A 19,316-nucleotide genomic window follows, 5' to 3' on the forward strand; every position below is an offset into this window, starting at 1 on the left:
TGGGGGTAGGTGTATATGGGAACTGTATTTTCTGCTTAATTTTACATGAACCTAAAAATGCTCTAAAAAATAAAGTCTATTAAAACATGATTTCACAAAGGTTTCATATATAAACACAAATTTTTGAATAAGCATAACTACTAATTTCCAAAATCTTCTTTTGTCGTTAAAAAATTTAGAGCCATTTTTGATAAATTTTTACACATGGTGATTAAAAAACTACATAGAAGGCGTTTGATAAGGGATCTTTGCTAACTTATGTTGTACAGTGAAGAATCACTCTAATTTAGTTGTATGATAAATCCACGGATGCCTGATAAAAGCACCACAGACTAGAAGCATCAGATTTTAAGACATTTTTAGAACAGAACCTGATAATGAGGGGGAAGATTCTCTCAAGTAATCATAAAGTAATTTCTAAAATAACTGGATATTTTCTCTGGGTTTTCTGATTGCTTTATAACCTAGTGGCAATTGCAGACTGGTGAAAATAGGCAGTATTTTCTAAGAAATAGCTACTTGGTTTTATTGTGTAGCAGAATAGAAAGTGAATTCCTGGAATCATGGAAGAAAGGAGAGGTTTAAACAACCTGTTCGTCCTTGGGGTACTAGAAGAGTTCCAAGAACGTAGTTTAGTATGGTGCCTCATCCTGCTTCTGTGGGTGATTGTGGACAGTCACAAACAAGGAGAATTCCACTGGGATTCCAACCCTAAGAAGTATTAGGTAGAGGTGTGTGCCTTGCAGAGTATGTCTTATGCTTGTCTTTTTTCCAGAAAAGAGCACAGGGTTTTTATGTAACATTCTAACTGCAAGATGGTCATCCTTCTCAAGTAGAAAGAGAAGATTCTTGAAGAATGTGTATCTAGGAGGGATAATCAAAAGTCACTAAATAGAGCAAAGGAAATAATACAAAATGGAAACTAGCAAGTATGTGATTCTGTTGAGGCCAAATGGAATCCAAATCTGAGTCAAGATGTTGGCAAGTGAGAGAGAATGATGCACAGGAGGTTGATGCCCAACTGAGACCACACAATAAAAACCAGACTCTACTGGGGGTGGGGGGTGAGTGAAAGGGACAGTAGGGCAGTAGAGGGAGGAAGTGTGAAAGTGAGCCTTGGACATGAAGCAGTAGCACAAAGCAAGGATGCAGCAAATGACTGGACTAAATACACGTACTCGATTGAACTCAGAAAAACGCAACTGAATTTGGAGAAACTAAACTTCTTGAGGTTTCCATGACTTGGGGTACAGATTGAGAGGAGGGAAGAACTCAGTCAGTGACAACACAAAAACCCCTCCAGCAGCTGCTTTTGACCATATATGACCTTCTCTGCCTTTCCCCATCTGCAGTCACCATCTCCATGACCTTGTCACTCTCTACTTGCCGTGATGTTTGTTTTTACGTTGTGGAAACATTCTCAGTGTTAGCCCTCACTGTGATGTGTCCTGGGCCCTACGTGGAATGGAGTAGGACAGTAGATAGAAGTCAGATAATCCCAAAGTGTAGGTAGTTACATATAACTGTGTGATTATGTGAAGTCTCTTGCATTATAGAAATTAGGTGGGAGAATGAAATTGGCAGAATTATGATTCTGTTCTCCCAATTATTTGTATTTATAGATTTTCTCCTGATCACATTATATATTAACTTCTGGTATAATACCATAATATGCTTGTTATATAAAAGAAGGTGTTATCCAAACTGCACGTATCACCATGTAAACTCCTTTAGAAATGGAAATAATTCTAACTTACTTGTTTATCAGCTTTAATGCTGTTAAGTGAAAATACTTGAGAGTGTCACAGCTGAGTAAATATTAAAGAAAAACCAGGAATGCTTTAAGTAGGGAACTAATAACAAGTCACGGGTCAGCCAAGTTCTTTCATTTTGATTACTTTTAATCCCTATTACTTGTCAAAAGAAAAGGGGAAGAAAGTCCCTTAGTAAAATCAGAAATCCTATCATCAAGCAAAAATTCCCTTTATAACTAAGGTACAGGTGGAAATCCAGTTTTAAAAAAATTGCTGTGGCCAGTTGTTAACACACCAGTACTATCTACAAATACAGTTGTTTAAACACAGCAGATTGCCATTACTCAGCAGCTTCATTAATCACAATTCAGCTTGCTATCAGGAGTGAAAATTACCGGTGTTATTAAATTTCCACCCCATTACCTTGACTTTTATTTAGAACCATTCATCAATGATTTCCTCCTTCATTAGAAGTCACAAGTTAACCAAGCCAAAAAATCATCAAAGAAACACAATACATTTGATGATATCTTGAAAATGTAAATACTTAGTGCAATTTTGTCGATTCACAAAGTCTCTTAACCATTCCCGTAATCTACTCAAGACAATTCTCAAGCCTTTGCTTCAACAACCATTAGCTATAGATATATCAATAGTGCTTGAGAAAAAAAGTAATGGATTTCCAGTAATTGGTCTCAACCAGTCCTCTGACAAGTCTTTTGGATAGTCCCCAAATGCACCTCTGTTTAAGGAACTGTAATCCCTTGCCTTAATAAAAGGCCACCAGTTTCATCTTATTGTCTTTTCCAGCCACGTTCCTGGCCAACGAAGTCAGTTCCCAGCTGTCCACAGGAAACATTCAGGGGCACCACATCCAGAACTGGTTCTGAGACAGATGTCTTCTAAGATGAATTGAGATCCCAAATAGTATTAATCAGTCAATCAACAAATACTTATAGACTACTGTTCCCAGGACCTGAGATAGCCACTAAGAGAATGCAGTATAAGAAGATAGGGTCCTCTAAACTTTACACTCCAGATGTCTATAATACACGTATACACAGGAAAAGCTAACTCCTATACAGAGCAGCAGAGTGGTAGTGCTGAATGAAGGTCTTGGGTGAGAAGTGCCCTTGGACTCTGGATGACTCACTCCAGACTATGAGGATGAGGTAATTAGGCCATGCTCTCAGAGAAGAGGGACATATAGAGTGGAAAGGAGGGGAAGGGAAACAAAGAGATGAGAGGAATGGGGGAATCACTTGTATCTGAGAACAAAATGGAGTGAAACTGCAGTAAACATATATCTGTTTTTGTGCATGATGACAGTGTAACTACATTTCAAACATGAATAAGATTAATCTTGACTTAAGCATATTTTGACACTCTTCATTTGAAAAAGTGAAGTACACTGAGGTCATCCATTGCTGATTCTGTTTGGCTCCATTAAGAAACACGGGAAATATAGTCATGGCTGGCCCTAGTGGAATTACCCCTATGCTAAGATTGTTGCTCCACATTAATCCCCTCCCATAATCTGTCCCGACCAAATCAGTTACAAATTGTCATTGCTTGCAAGGAGGGAGTGGTACTGATTGACTTCACAGCTGGCCCTGACCTTTTTCAGGTTAACAGATCTGGGAGGCCCAAAAATTCTTCCATTCGAAAAATGTGGTCACTTATTCTATACCTTAGTTCCAGAGAATTAGGTTCCTCTATTCCAGGTGGTGTTAGTAAATTACAAATTATATTAGCTACAATAGGCATATTGTTGCTATTTCTGGGCTGCTAGTGTCCTGATGGGTCCTTTTTGGTGTTCCACACTCAGGACATCCATGACGATTTAATGAATGTGTAAATTACAAGCCGAAGAAAAAAAAAGTAAGTGCAAGTGGAGAACCTGAATAAAAACACGATCCCCCAAAGAGGACATCTGTTGCTTTTGTCTGATCAGCAGCCCTTCCGCTTCAATAAATAATTGAAAGGAGTAGCACTCACTGTTCACACACTCACTGGGTAATTACCTCGTGCTCATTCCCTGTAGTCTTGCAGGGTCATCGATCAAGATGTTTGCTCCCTCCCTGCAAGCTAAATTCTAGAAGGAATTTGAATTTTAATAGGAGGGACGAAGGACTAAAAGTGATTAGAATTCATCAGTCCAATGGTAATGCCCTGGAATTAGAGCCCCTGAATGCTGTCCTGATGGACTTACCTTTCCAGAGGCAGGAGAGGTGAAGCCTTCCTGGTATGTAAACTAATCCACATTTTTCTCATTTGCTATTTAAAAAAAAATTGCCTAGAGCCGATTTTTGTGGGTTGCAAACAAAGGGGATTAGTGTGTGCACTTTCCTTCGACTGTTACCGCTTCCAACTATAGTGTTAGGGATGGCAAGATTCCAACTGCACATCCCCGTGGAACTCTGCAGGAAGCAGGGGTGACATCATAGATCCATCTCACAGCGCTGGTTTCAGTGTGGTTGATTTTAGGGAAAGCAAAGGTAAACCAGGAGCCAGGGTGAGAGAACAAAGAGGAGAGCAGTCTGCTCAGGAAGGAACAGTCCTCTCATAACACATTAACAGTGAAACAGATCCCGACAGCCATCACTCTAAATGAACTCGGGTACATCGTATCTCATGGCAAACACCTGCGATTTCCAATTTCGTTCACCAAGGGAAAAAACACAGTCATCCCCAGAAATTGTATGTCGGGCTTCTGAGCTAGAAACAAATAGGGGGTGTTGTTGCTGTTACTTTCTGGGGTAGGTAACAAAGAGAACAAAAGCTATCTGACCCCTGCATTGGAGTCCTGCTTTCCTCTTTCCATCAACTGATCACTCAAATTGTTTTTTCAGCAACAAACCTAGAAGGGCTCTAACTAGAGGCCGTGGATTCTGCACTTGATGTTACAAGCACTGGAGGGACTGAGATTAAAAGTGCATCCAAGGACCTGAAATTTTATAATAAGAAAATTTAAAATCCACTCTATTTTTAACAACAATAAAAAATTCCCAGGAGTTTTTATAACATAATCCCAGGAAGTATGTGTTACCAATAACATCAAATGCAGTACGGAAACAAGGAATCTTGAGAAAAGTCCACTGGATTTGATAAGTGAAAAAGCTTTAGTAGAATGATGGGGACAGAGCACATTTACATGAGGGGAAGAAGGGAATGAGAGGACAGAAAATAGAGGTTTGGCAAAGAAGAGGAGAGATGGAAAAGTAGTTGGAAGAATCAAGCAAAAATTCTCTTTGTTTTTAAGCTGGGGAAAAGCTGGACCCTTTTGGAGGCGGAAGAGGAAGAGTTGCTGAAGAGGAAAAGGACTGACAGGGCTGGCTTCTGGGCAGTCACACAGCGCTCTGTGCTTAGAAGGGCCCTGCACTTGGTTTAATGCTGTGTTATCACTGTCTTGAAATTCTTAATATTTTTCGAACCAAGAACTTGCATTTTCATTTTACACTAGACCCCACAAACTATGAATGTGCTCCAAAAGGTGTAAAGCACTATGTGTAGGTTGATTAGTGCCCCCCCCCCAAAGATGTCCATGCCCTAAACCCCAGAACCTGCATGTTACCCTATATGGCAAAAAGGACTTCACAGACATAATTAAGTTAATGGCCTCTAGAATCTGGAAAAGGCAAGGAAGCATATTGTCCCCGAAAGCCTCTAGAAGGAACACAGCCCTGCTGATGCAATTTGGATTTCTGATCTCCAGAACTGTAAGGTAATAAATTTGTTTTGTTTTAAGCCAATAAATTTGTGGTAACTTGTTATAGAAGCAATAGGAACCTGATACACACTACATATGTAAGGTGATGTATTACCAGTTTTCTAGAAATCAAGGATATTACTAAAACCAATAGCAGCTATCATTCATTGAACACTTCCTTTATGCCAGGCCCTTTACATGTAATCTTAGGCAGTCCCAGAACAATGTTTGAGGAGGATATTACTGTATTTACTTTATAGATGGACAAACTGAGCCTTATAGAGGTTAAGTGTCTAAGGCCACATAAACTACAGTGTTTTAGAAGTGGCAGCTGAACCCAGTCTATCACTCCATGCTTTTCTGTTCGTTTATCCCCATTCCCATATTTTATTATAAACTTTTGTGTTCGTTGCCATTCTTCAGGGTGCATTGTTTGTATGTGTCAATACAGGAGTGGGAGGGGCACGAGGCAGAGGAGGACATCCACGTCTGGGGCATACAAACGGAAAGAGTAGCCAAAGCCACCTTCACAAGTCGCAGGTGGCTTATCTACGTGCAGTAGATGTGAGGCTACAGAAAAGTCCAAAGAAAACGCTTCACGCGGAAAGTGGACGATCCCGCGCCCTTCGTTTCTAATTCGCGTAGGTCCTGGGCGAATCCTGGAGCCTAGCGGAGTGCGGGACCAAGAAACGACGACAGCGGGACGTCCCCCGCCGCCTCGTTTCCAGGAGCAACTGCCTGGGTAGGGGATGCCGCGATCGCGGCCGGCCGGAGGGGAGGGCGCACTGCCCCACCCGCCCGCACCTCCTCTTGTTTTGGAGGCCCGCGTGGTCCCACCTCATTGGCCACCGAGGAGCCCGAGGCCCCGGGGAGGCGGAGCGGTCTCTGCAGTTGTAGTTCCCGGGTTCGCTCGGCCGCAAACCCCGCCTTCCGACCGGAGGCGCCCTCACACTCGTGCGGGACCACAGCTCCCACAAGGCCCCGCGCTCGGAGGGGGCGTGGCCAGGGCGAAGGGGAAGCCGGGGGCGGGGCCGCCTAGGGGATGAAGTGGGGGCGCTCGGCGCTCCGGCCTCACTTGCCGCTGCCGGGCGCCTGGCAGAGCGAACCCCGCCTCTGTACGGGCGTGCAGACCTCTGACCCTGGAGTCTCTCAGCCGCCGGGAGCAGTCCCCTTGGGTCGTCGCCCGGACCGCCCGCCGTTCCCCGGCCCCGAGGGGACCGGCCGGCCGCGGTGGGGGGAGAGGTCAGCATGAGCCGGGGGGTCCGGCGGGCCGGCGCAGGGCAGGGGGCGGCGGCCGCAGTGCAGCTGCTGGTTACCCTGAGCTTCCTCCCGAGCGTCGTCGAGGCCCAGGTAAGCCCGAGTGATGGCGGCCGGGGACCCCCGGCGAACGGGTCGCGGCTGTGGCGTGAGGAGGGCCGGGGCCGGACCCTGAGGTGGCTTGTGGCGAGCGGAAAGGACTGGGGGCTAAAAACCTGACAATCAAGTCCAGGAAACGCCTGCGAACCGCTTACGGTGTGCGGGCATGGCGACACTCATGGGGTAATGGCAGTCAAAAGAGGAAGATGGTGACGGTCCCCGAGATGTTTTCGTTTGTATCTTTCTGATTTTTGAAGCGGCTGGGAGTGTGGCGGGAGATGGGACGGCAATGAAAGCATCCTCGGCTGTTTTGCGAAGAGAGCACGCAGAGAGATGGTGAAGCTCGCCCCTTCAGGGCTTGGCGGGGCGGCGGGCGGTTGATGGAGAGTAGGTGACAGACCCTGCAGCCCTCAAAAGCGGACTGATGGGAGGGAGACAAGACTTAACTTCCTTGAACTTCTGGACTCGAGAGCCCCTGGGCTTTTACCCTTGCTCAAGTATCTTCCCTTGCTCAGGACTGCTATATGTTTATCCAACTTGTACCTTGTCTGCTAAGTGGCATCACCAGGTGAGCCCAAGTAGGAGACTGGGGGTCTGTGTCTGGCCTCGTGGCTCTCTCAGTAGTGAGATGATGGCTGGAGGGTAAATTAGGGTTTGAGGGTTGTCTTCGTGAAGCTTATGTTTCAGAAGTGTTCTCAATATGCTGGAAGTCGGAGGGTTAGGTGACCAGAGCCTTTAGCCTTCGGAGAGGTGTTTACTTCTTTTTTCTACAGTAGAATTTGAATAGACTGCTGCCAGGTGCTGCTGTGTCTTGTCTGCACCTGCTGCAAAGTGGCAAAACTACTAAGAGGGAAGAGAAAAAAAAAAACGTGTCTCAGGTGGCCCGATAACGAGGGGAGATGTCATTTGAAGCAATTAAATGCTAATTGCTAAGAAAAATTAAAGGTAACTGAATGTCACTGTGTAAACATGTTTTTCTGACTTTGTTCAAACACTTTTTCACGGTGTTATGGTGTTCTAAATCCAAGAATGTCTGAATATTCAATTTGTGTCCATGTTTGAGTATTTTAAAAATGAATGGTTTGATGAAAATGGGCAAACTTTCGGTTTTGGTATTGGGGAAAGTGTTAAAAATGGAGATTCTCTGGCCCCACTTGCCAGATGTTCTGATTTAGTGGATCTGGATGTAACCCAGAAATCAGCATTTTAAACAGTTCTTGCAAGTAACTGTCATGTGTTTATGTTTTGAACTATCTTTTAACCCCACTTGGAAAACACTGAAATAGTGGAAATCTGGGCGCATCTACCAGACTTATGAATAGTACATTTTTCATATTGTCTTTGGCAAAATTATTTTTGAGTTACTTGTTTGGTGTTTTTGAGTGGAAATTGCATATAGGTATTTTTCTAAAATGAGATTTTTCTCATTGTCTCTTTTTCCTTTTATATAGCGTACATTAATTGTGTACTTTGTCACCAATCTAGAAGCCTCATTTTAAGTTTCTTCACCTACCACTAATTATGTGTACTTTAAATTTTATTATGTGCAAATAATATACGTAACTTTAACTTCATTATGTCCAAATGAATATATGGAGTTCAACAGTTAAAGGTTTGTGCATAGCATTGAGCCAAACAGTCCTCAAAAGTGAATACTCTGGTTTTTGTTACCAGTGGTACTTTCTAATATAGTATTTGATCATATTTTAGATAGTGTTTGAATCTGTAACATGTTTCAATATACATTATCCCATTCTATTTGATATATCTCTCAGAAGTGGGGCTATTGAGGTAACAAGTTCAGAGAGCTTACATGACTAATATCGCACTTTTAAGTAAGTGAACGAGATTAAAGTGGAGCCTAGTATGCTCCTTTCTGGTCTCTACAGTTGATCTCAGTCTGCTTGCTTCTTGGTGGTATAGAAATAAAGCAGGAGACCCAGGAAAATAAAAAAGTGGAATTTGGCCAGTTCTTTCACTTCTCTTCCATATACTAAATTGCAAGATGAACAGTAAAGCATAAAGGGAAGGCTTAGATTTTTTTTTTTTAAACATTGGCACTTGAGCTAACATCTGTTGCTGATCTTTTTTTTTCTTTTCTTCTTCTCCTCCCCAAAGCCCCTCAGTACACAGTTGTACATACTAGTTGCAGGTCCCTCTAGTTGTGGCATGTGGGACGTCACCTCAGCCTGGCCTGATGCGTGGTGCCATGTCCGCGCCCAGAACTCGAACCATCGAAACACTCATCAGGCCAGGCTGAGGTGTTGTCCCACATGCCACAACTAGAGGGACCTGAAACTTGCTAGGGGAAGGAAAAAAACTCCCTTGGGAATTTGTAACCATGAACCAGCTCTTATGGAGAGTTGCAGCCCATATTCATGCCACCTGTGCTGGGAAAAGCTTCACGTGGAAAATTTATAGCAGTCCCAGGTTGGTATGCCCCAAGTTACTAGTAAAAGCGAATATCCATCCCCTCTGGAGGAATTGATTTTCAATGCAGGCCCTAAAGAATTCTTGAAGATAAAGTGCCAAGCGGAATAACCTTCTAACAGTCAAAAAATCACAGAACACACAAGGCATCCTGAATGAGGTATGAGAATATAGACTATAGAAATAAACCTGTAATGACTTCAGATTCTAAAAATATCAGGCAATTTAAATCACTATATTTAATGTGTTTAAATAAAAAAAAGAGACACAGAGAGACTTGGAAGCATGAAAAGGGAACAAGAAATTTTAAAGAATGACCAAAAAGATTAAAACATATTGAAATAGAATTTCTGGAAGTAAAATTAAAAACTCAGTGGGTGGATTAAATAGCTAATTATACTCAGCAGAAGAAATGATTATTAGACAAACATTTTATGTCTTTTTCTTTCTACTTAATCTTCCAACACCTTCTTTTCCATCCTCACTTGACTAGCAAAATTGAAGTAATCAGAGAAATCCACATTATCCACTTACTACTGTGTGTACCCACATGTTTTGACTTCCTGTCAGTTACCGTAGATGAACTGTACTCTTACAAAGGCCAGTCCCTCCACTCGTACATTAGTCCCCATGCCTGCTTTCCCATTTGAGGCCGTGGTTGAGCAAATCTTCCCTTTCTCTCCTGGATCGTTAATCTTTCCTTCTCTAATAGACTGTTACCTCTCATCATAAAACATGCTGTTTAATTCTGCTATTTTAAAGTTCTCTCTTGACCCACACATCTCCTCCAGCTCTGCTCCATTTTCCTGTTCCCCTCTAGAAAAACTCCTCAAAAGAATTATCTTTATCCCTCCTACTCTGGTCCTTTCTTCAGCCCATTCCACTCAGACTTTTGCCCCTACCATTCCTCCAAAACTGGTCATGTCATGGTCATTGATGTCTTTCTTTTTGCTAAAGCCAGTAGTTAGTTTTTAAACTTTGGCTTTACCTATGGGCAGGCAGCATTTTTCACAATCAGCACCCACTCTCGTTGAAATAGTTTTCTTTGGGCTTCCAGGATACTACTTTTCTGATTTTCCTCCTATCTTGCAGGCCAGTCTTTCTTATTATCCTCTGCTTCTTCTTCCTCTGCCGCTCTCTCTTGCTTATCTTATTTAGTCTCTTGGCTTTAAATATCACCTGTTTGACCGACTCAAAATCTTCACACTAGGCTTCTTAGCTCTAGATCTGTGTAGCCAACTACCTTTTCAATGTCTCCACTTGGATGTCTAATAGGTATCTCAAACTTGATGTATCAGGAACCAGATTCCTCATCTTTTCCCTCAAATCTGTTCTTCCCACAGTCTTCTGCCCCTTAAACATATGCTGTAGCCAAACCTACCTCCCTGTTGTTCCTTAAATGTGGCAAATATGCTCTTGCCTTGAGGACATTGGACTAGCAGTTTCCTTTGCCAGCACACTCTTCTCATGTATTCATATGGTTTACTTGCTCACTTAGGTTTCTGCTAAAGTGTCACCTTATCTCACATGTCCACTTGTCTAAATTGTCACCTTCTCTGATCATACACTATAAAAGAGGAACCTTCCATTCTCACCTTGTGTTCCATATTCCTTCTGCTTAAAGCTCTCCAGTGGCTTCCTATCTTACTCAGTGTGCTATAATACAAAAATATATTTGATCTTTGTCCCCTGTTCCTGTCACAGAACTCCTAAAACCCTTGGAATTTCCTGAGAAAAGAGTGCCTTTTGTTATTCATAATGAGCCGCTTTCAATCACACCTCAGTTTATACTAATGCAGTGACTTAGGTGGGAACCCCTACATAGCCTCAGGAGGGGCTGGTCGCTGGAAAGAGCAAGTGATCAGAGGACTGGAACTTTCAGCCCCACCCACTGATCTCCAGGATGGGTAGAGGGGTGCTGGAGACTGAGCTCTGTAAAAGCTCTTAAGACAATGAGAACTGATGGGCTTCCAGGTTGGTGAACACCTGGACTTGCTGGGAGCATGGCTCAGAGTCACGGAAGCTCTGCACTTGCACCTTCCAATACCTTGTCCTATGCATCTCTTCTATTTGGCTACTCGTGAGTTGTATCCTTTACAATAAACTAGTCAACATAAGTAAAGTGTTTTCCTGAGTTCTATAAGCCGTGCTAGCTAATTATCAAACCTGAGAAGGGGGTCAATGGGAACCCCTGATTTATAGCCAGTGACAAGTACAGGTGGCCTGAGGCTTGGGACTGGTGTCTAACGTGGAGGCAGAGCCATGTGACTGAGCCCTTAATCTATGGGGTCTGCCCTAACTCCAGATGGTGTCAGAATTGCATTGAGTACCCAATTGCTGTTGGAGAATTAGAGAGTTGGTTGGTGTGAGAAAACACCAGACTAAGTAAAAGCCAAAATCTTACAATGGTCTCTTAATTCTCCTTTTTATCTACCACATAGTCCTCCTTATTGTTCCTCAAACACCTTGGGCAAGCTTATTGCCTCAGGGCCTTTACATTTAGTATTCCCAATTCCTGGAACGCTCCCCCACATCCCTCCCCCCAAAATGTTAGCTTGCTCCTTTCCCTCCTTCAAGTTTTGCTAAAATTTCAGCAAGACCTTCCATAACTCTCCCTTTTTAAATAGTAGCAGACCCAATTCTGCAAACCTGTCTCCATTTTCTAGTTTTCCTCCATGTCACTTTATTACCATCTGACAGAGTATGCCTCGCTCATTCATTTTTTTTTTTCCTTTGCTCTTATGAGAATGTAGGCTCCTGGAGGGCAGAGATTTTTGTCTGGGTTTTTTTTCCTTCCTTGCTTTCTTCTAATTCTGTCTTCCTAGCATTTCGAACAGTGCAAGGCTTATGTTAGGCCTTCAATAAATATGTTGAATGAGTGAATAAATGAATGGAAAATAAATGCAAATTAATTATTCAGAATGAAGCCCAGAGAGATAATGGGATAGTAGACATTAAAGAGAGCTTAGGAGACATGGAGAATAGAGTAAGAAGGTCTAAAATGTCTGATTGGAGTCCCAGAGGAATATAATAGATTCCATTGATATTAAAGTTCAAAATTAGAAAAAACCCAGCCCTCTAAGTATATTGTTTAGGGATACATCATATGTTATGAAATTACAAAGAAAAGTAAAGAAATTAACAAATAAAATTTTTTTACCTACGGGGGAGGGAGATGGGTGTAATTAAGGAGAGACTTAAAAGATACTGGCAGTAGTCCATGTCTGTTTTTTTAAAGTTTGGTGACACACTTTTTGTCTTAGTAGTAGTCTTTAAGACTTAGAAGTATGTACATGCTAATTTTGTATACTTTACCCTAGCCCCTACCACAATTAAACATTTTAAAAATATAAAACAAAATATGGTGGTCTACTAACTAAAAGTCAACAATTTAAGAAAAATTCGTAAGAAAGAGCAATCACTGGATAAAATATTTTTAAAACCTAGAAAGTTTTTTGGTTTGTATTGGTTTTTGGTTTTTTCCCCCTATTATTGAGGGGGCTAGAATTTGTAGTTTTGTAAGTAGTAAGCTAGAGCCATGGAATGAAATTCGGCAGAGTTAGTGACAGGATCTTAGTAAGTGGGATAGCAAAGCATATAGAATTCCAGAGCCAAAATTCTCCATAATGATCCCTTGTTCTTTATCTCAAGGTAATATAGCTCTAACTCTTTATGTGCTAGGGAGTTTGGCGACGCATTTGCACTCCTAGGGAGACAGCATGAGAAAGAACCCACTGGGAAGGACTGATTTCCATTTTCTGATCATTCTTTGCATACGTTCCTTTTATGGATCACATGAATAACCTTTAACAGGTTGAGTCCCATTTTTGTTTTTAAATTTTAATTAGCAAATACTAGTCAATTTGAGTGAATAAATTATCTTTTTATATAATACAGGTTTGTTAAGGCTGAAACATCAGTAATTTACATATTTTAAGTTATATATGTGTATTTTTTCCTAGGTCACCGGAGTCCTGGATGATTGCTTGTGTGATATTGATAGCATCGATAACTTCAACACCTTCAAAATCTTCCCCAAAATAAAAAAATTGCAAGAGCGAGACTATTTCCGTTATTACAAGGTATATAATATAATTTTTTATTCCATTGGTACCAAAGATTTTTATATAGCTGTCTACAAATGTGACTTTTAGCACCCATTTGAAAACCCATTTTGACTCTTCTAGGCGTCCTCTGCATATCTTTTATCATTGGAATGCATGAAGTATTGTAGTGAAAACTTGTTAGTCTTTTTGAACACTGAGAAGCTGGACCCTCTTCCTATGTTTGGGGAGTTCTTCATCTTTCAGTTTTGGTTTTGAGGCAGACACTGCTGCCTCTCCAGAAACTGACAATGCCAGGGACTTATTACGTCAGCCTCCCTTGTAACTTAGGTTCTGCCATCGAGACACACCTGTCCAGGTTTTGAGTTGTGCTGATGGCAGGGTCGCGTGCTAGCATGGTTAGCCGTGCAAAGTCCCACAGCTGCAGACATTCACTGGGTAACTCACATGGAGGGCTTGCAAACCAGCCTGAGGATACAAGGAGAATACCATCCGTGGTCATACTGCAGAACTAGTTCTTAAATCTAACAGTAGTCTACTCTAGACCTCTACAAACTAACCGATGGTAGTTGAAAGGCAGCAACAATAAGGCAATATTCAAAAGAACAGTATTTTAAATTTAAGAACAGTATTTTAATAGCTGCTGTTGTACCTTGCCCGTGCTCTTGCTTTCAGTATTCAATTGGGTTTATAATTTCTTTGATTTTCATTTTTAGTTTATTATAAAAATTGAGCGTGACTTTTTTTTTTAATCCTGATTCTGTATAGGTTATCATAGTCCTTTAAATATTTTTCAGGGTAAACAAATCCAGTATTTTGGTAGATTTAAGTTGTGCAGAAAGATAAAGTATAAAATTAAAGATTTCAGAATCCATCCCCTTTTCCTGTCAGCACCAAGAAGATCCCCAAAAAGTGAATGTTTCCCCTGTACACAAAATCCTTTAGGAATGCAGATTCCATAAACTTATTTCAAGAACTAGTCTATGCCTAAATAAACTATTGAGTGTCTGTTATTCTAGGCATTTTACATACAAATAAGACAAATTAGAGTAGCTTCTTCTAATTCCCACCCCTAAATCTACAAATCTATCTGCGTTTGTAGCTGCTTTCTCCTGCTTCCTTTCTTCTACTAGGTTTAACCATATGAAATTGTTGCTTTTATAGGTCAAAATGGTTGAATATTGCCGATTTCATATGGTTCAGGCTAATATAGTTGAGTAAGTGTTCCTTCTATCAAAGATCATCCCTTCACGGAACACCCAGATCACATTTCCATCAATGTGTCATGGCCCTCACTTTTCACTCCTCCCTTTTCAAACTGTATCTTCTATTTCTGTATCCCCACATGCCTGGTTAATATAATATTAGGCACTCAAATATTTGAATAAATGAGTGAATATCTTGTTTAGTCTTTACACTGAAATGCTGTCAGGTCAGTATTATCCACATTTTACAAATGAAGAAACCATGGTTTAGGTATACTAGGTAGGGTACTTTTGTTGGCTGACAAACAAAACAGAAGTTTTATTAAGAAAAGATGTGGAGTAGCTCCGAAACTTGAAAGATAAGCTGAAGAAACATATTTCAGAAAAGAGATATTAGAGCAGGAACTAATGGCCATTCTCTTTATGGTGCCACCAAAATTTTGGATCCAATACACCATTTTCCCATATTTTTATAACGCTTTATACAAGAGTCAGATTTCTGGGAGAAGGGGGTCTCATTGGCCTAGGTAGAGTCATATGACCCCCTTGACAGAAAGAGGGATAGACACTTCGGTTAACAGTCCTGTTTGCATAAATATAAGGGAAGTCATTGTTTCTCAAAAGGAGATTAGGGGATGTGACAGAAGAAGGAAAAATTAAAATTGGATAGACAAACATACAATTCATCCTTCTTGTACATGCAGTTTAAAAAATGTTCTAACCAACATAATGAAATTACTCTGTCTGTGTGTAACCAGAACATACTCATATTCCCTCCCAGAGGAGGGTAATGCAATGATCTAGTTAACGCATTTAGCTCCAAGTCTAGGATATTTGGGTGATATATACTCGCCTCTAGTTCTGTCAACCTATGAATTAAACCAAATGGAAATTTAACCACCACCAGTATACTCTACATACAGTAGTGGCAGAAAAGGAAAGCTAAGAGAAGAGGTTAATTTTAAACACACACATACGTAGTTATGTTTCAGCAAGCAAGTAAATTTAGGTAGAAGCAACAGTCTACCTCCTCAACTGGTCAGTTGGCTGCTAAAGCTGGTATTTATAATTTCTCTCTTGTGCCATCCATTCCATGTCTTTGTTTACCAAATATTTATTGAATGATTACTTTGCAGCAGGCTGTAGTCTAAGTGCTGTGGATATAGTAGTGAATAAGACAAAGATTTTGACCTCATAAAGCTTTTATTCTTATTAGAGAGACAAATAGTAAACAAGTAAATGATAAAATATAATTTCATATGGTTATAAGATAAAAGATATGGAGAAAAATAAAGCAGAGTAGGAGATGGTAATCTGGGTGGGGAAGGTAGGTAACCCTATTTTAAGGAAGTTGGTCAGGAAAGGAGGGTACTCATGCTGTGCCATTGGAGCAAAGACCCATCTAATGTGAAAACGTAAGCCGTGAGGAGAGCTGGGGAAAGAACATTCCAGGGAAGCGGGGTAGAACTGCAGGTACAGAGGTCTTGACTGCAGGTATAAAGGTTTAGTGTGTTTGAGGAATAATAAGATCAGTATAGCTGGAGGGAAGTGAATGAGAGGGAGAGTTGGAGAGATAGATAAAAAAAATCCTAACCACATAAGAATGTTGGATTTTATTCTAGATTTGATCAGAAGCTGTTGGAGAGATGTGTACAAAATAGACTGTAAAGGGGTGAGACAGGAAGTAGCGAAAGCATTTAGGAGGCTATTGCAGTGGTCCAGGTGAAAGAGGATATTGATTTGGAATAGGGTAGTAGAGTTGGAAGAGGAAAAGAATGATCAAATGGGTAACAACAGCAAGCTTTTCTGTTCAGGTGAATGTAAGGTGTGAGGGTAGAAGTGAAATCAAAGATGATGCCTAAGTTTTCAGCATATTACAAAAAATATATCATGACCAGGTAGATTTTATTCCGAGAATGCAAAGATGAGGCTTTTAGGTCCTCAACAAAATTCAACACACTTTCCTGATTCTGAAAAAATTCAGTAAAGTAAGAATGATGGATACTTCCTTAACGTAATCTCAATCCTAATGTTAGCATTGCCAGCAACCTTCTTATGGGGAAACACTAGAGGAATTCTCATTTAGGTCAGGAACTCAGATGAAGGTACCCACTATCTCCTTCAGTGTTGGAGGTATTAGTACAGTCAAACAAGAAAAAACAACTAAAGGCATAAAAATTTTCAAAGAATAAGTAAAACTATATTTATAAATGACAAAAGTATACGTGGAAAACTCAAATAATAAAATGAACATAATAAAAATTGCATTAGGATAGCAGGCTATAAACTTAAAAATCAATATTTTCATAATTATAAACAACACCTTAGGAGATGTAAAAGAAATCCCCATTTACATTAGCAATGGAAAAAGATAAAATATATAAGAATAAATGTATCAACAAATGTACATAACCTAAAGGAAGACACCTTTAAAACACTCCAAAAGGACATGAAAGTAGGCTTGAACAAACAGACGAACGTCTGTTGTAGCATAAAGATGTTAATCCTCCCTGAGTTAGTATATATATTTAATATGATCCTAATAAAAATAATGATACTTTTTTTTTTAAGATTTTATCTTTTCCTTTTTCTCCCCAAAGCCCCCTGGTACATAGTTGTATATTCTTAGTTGTGGGTCCTTCTAGTTGTGGCGTGTGGGATGCTGCCTCCACATGGCTTGATGAGCGGTGCCATGTCTGCACCCAGGATTCGAACCAGTGAAACACTGGGCCACCGCAGTGGAGCGAGCAACTTAACCATTTGGCCATGGAGCCAGCCCCACCCATAGTTTTTTTTTTTCCTGGAGCTGGACAAGTTGTCACAACTCAAGTTCCCTGGGAAGCCGACTCTGAGACAGTCATTAGTGTGTAAGAGGTTAATTGGGGACTGTTCTTGGAACCAACAACTTAGGAAAGGAAAAGGAAGGGAGGAAATCAGGACTGGGCAAAGGGAGAAGTAAAGCTGTGATGCAGCCTCAGGGGCAACCTCAGGTGACCCTTTGGAGAGTTAAGATGGGATGACCCTCCAGAACTGTTCCCACTGAAGGGAGAGGTCTAGGCCTTTATATCCCTATACCAGTCATTGGATGGCGGCCATCATAGGAGGGCATGGTATGACCTTGGGCAAAGTGGCTCTCTGCAGCTGAGGTTCGCTGCCTGCAACATTTCAAGAAGCTTGGGTAATGAACCCTTTATTCCTGAAGGGTGATCTGAGCAGCCTGTTACAGTGTCTACCACAGTCGACTCCTTGCACTGTGTATTCGTTATATATTGCAGCATAACAGATTAGCCTAGAATTTAGCAACTTAAAACAACAAACTGAGAATGTGGCATTTGATGAAGACCTAAAGGGATTGAGAAAGCAAGCCATGTGGCTATCTGGAGAAAGAGCATTCTAGGCAGCGGGAACAGCAAGAGCAAAGGCCCTGAGACCACAGGGTACCTCATGTATTTGAGGAACAAGGAGGCCAGGGAACAAGGGGCAGAGAGCAGGGGAACCAGACCATATAAGGCATTCTTGGCCATTTTAGGGACTTGGATTTTGAACTGGTCTGATTTTCAGAGGAATTGTACATGGGGTGAGGAAGAGAAGAGTCAAGGATGATATCCAGATTTTGGCCTGAAGAACTAGAATAATGGAGTTGCTGTTTATGGAGATGGCAAGAATTACTAGAGGGAAGAGCAGAGTTTTGGATGTGTTAACAAGTTTGAGGTGCCCATGAATGTCCCGTGGAGATGTTGGGGAGGCCATTGGATATACAAGCCAGGAGCTCAAGGGAACCTGCAGTTCCCAAACGTGCCATGCTTTTTGATGCTTGTCTTTAGACATCCTAATCCCACTACCTAGAAATCTCTGTCTCTAGGAAACTTCTTGTCATACCTATTTTGCATGTTACTAAAGGGGGCCTTCCCTGACCACTCCACAGTCAGAGTTGACCACTCTCTCCTCGTGTTCCCAGTCGCTACCTATTTTTGCCTCTTCCTCTCTAATGTAGATATTGTTTACTTCTAACATGTCATTATTGAGGTGTCTATTATGTGTTCTAGGCACTGTTCATAGATAAAATGATGAACAAGGCAAATCCTGGTCTTTACCGCAGGAGGTGCAGACAGTAAATAAATAATCAAGTTATGATAAGTGCTGTGAAAGAATACGAAACAGGGTGTGGGGGCTGCATATCGAAGAGCACTGCTTTAGAGATTCTGCTCAGGGAAGCTCTCTCTGCTGAGGTGATACTGGAGAGTCCTGAAGGAGGTGAAGGGGAGTGAGCCATAAAAAGAGCTGAGGAGCAACAGTACAGGCAAAGAGAACAGCCGCTGTAAAGGCCCTGAGACGGAAAGGAGCTTGTGTCCCAGCGAGAAGGCCGGTGTGGCTGCAGGAGTGTGGTAGGAGATGAGGTCAGAGAGGTGGGCGAGAGCTAGATGACAGAGGGCCTTGCCGAGCTTGCTGCAGAGTTTGGGTTTACTCTAAAGGTGGTGGGAAGTCACAGGAAGGTTTTGGGCAGGGATTAACATGATCCTAACTATGTTTCAAAGAGAGAATTATGGCTGCCATGTGGAGAGTAGATGGCGGTGGAAGCGGGGACACTTGGAATAGTCTAGGCAAGAAATAAGTGCTGACAGTGGAGGCGATGAGAAGTCAATAATGAGTTATTTGAAAGGGATAGAAAGGGGAAGAAACAAGAACACTGATTTTTGGCTTGGGCAATCCATGTGGAAGTCCTATTGAATTACTGTGTTCCCATTATGTTTATAATATGAAAATCCAGAGTTTTTACAACGGTTAAAACGTCCTGCAT

The 19,316-nt window shown here is 41.4% G+C and overlaps 1 protein-coding gene across 3 annotated transcripts in view; it reads left to right on the plus strand.

The window, feature by feature from the left end:
• The first annotated feature begins 6,480 nt into the window (after window positions 1-6,480).
• Window positions 6,481-19,316, plus strand: part of ERO1B (endoplasmic reticulum oxidoreductase 1 beta) — a 63,883-nt gene continuing 51,047 nt past the window's right edge. For all 3 annotated transcript variants that reach the window (XM_070568275.1, XM_008539928.2, XM_008539930.2), the window contains exons 1-2: window positions 6,481-6,813; window positions 13,212-13,331. In XM_070568275.1, coding sequence (XP_070424376.1) covers window positions 6,712-6,813; window positions 13,212-13,331 — 222 coding nt within the window. In that variant the 5' untranslated portion in view covers window positions 6,481-6,711. The remainder of the gene's footprint in view (window positions 6,814-13,211; window positions 13,332-19,316) is intronic.

This window comes from Equus przewalskii, chromosome 1 (genome assembly GCF_037783145.1).
Source record: "Equus przewalskii isolate Varuska chromosome 1, EquPr2, whole genome shotgun sequence".
Classification (NCBI taxonomy): domain Eukaryota; kingdom Metazoa; phylum Chordata; class Mammalia; order Perissodactyla; family Equidae; genus Equus; species Equus przewalskii.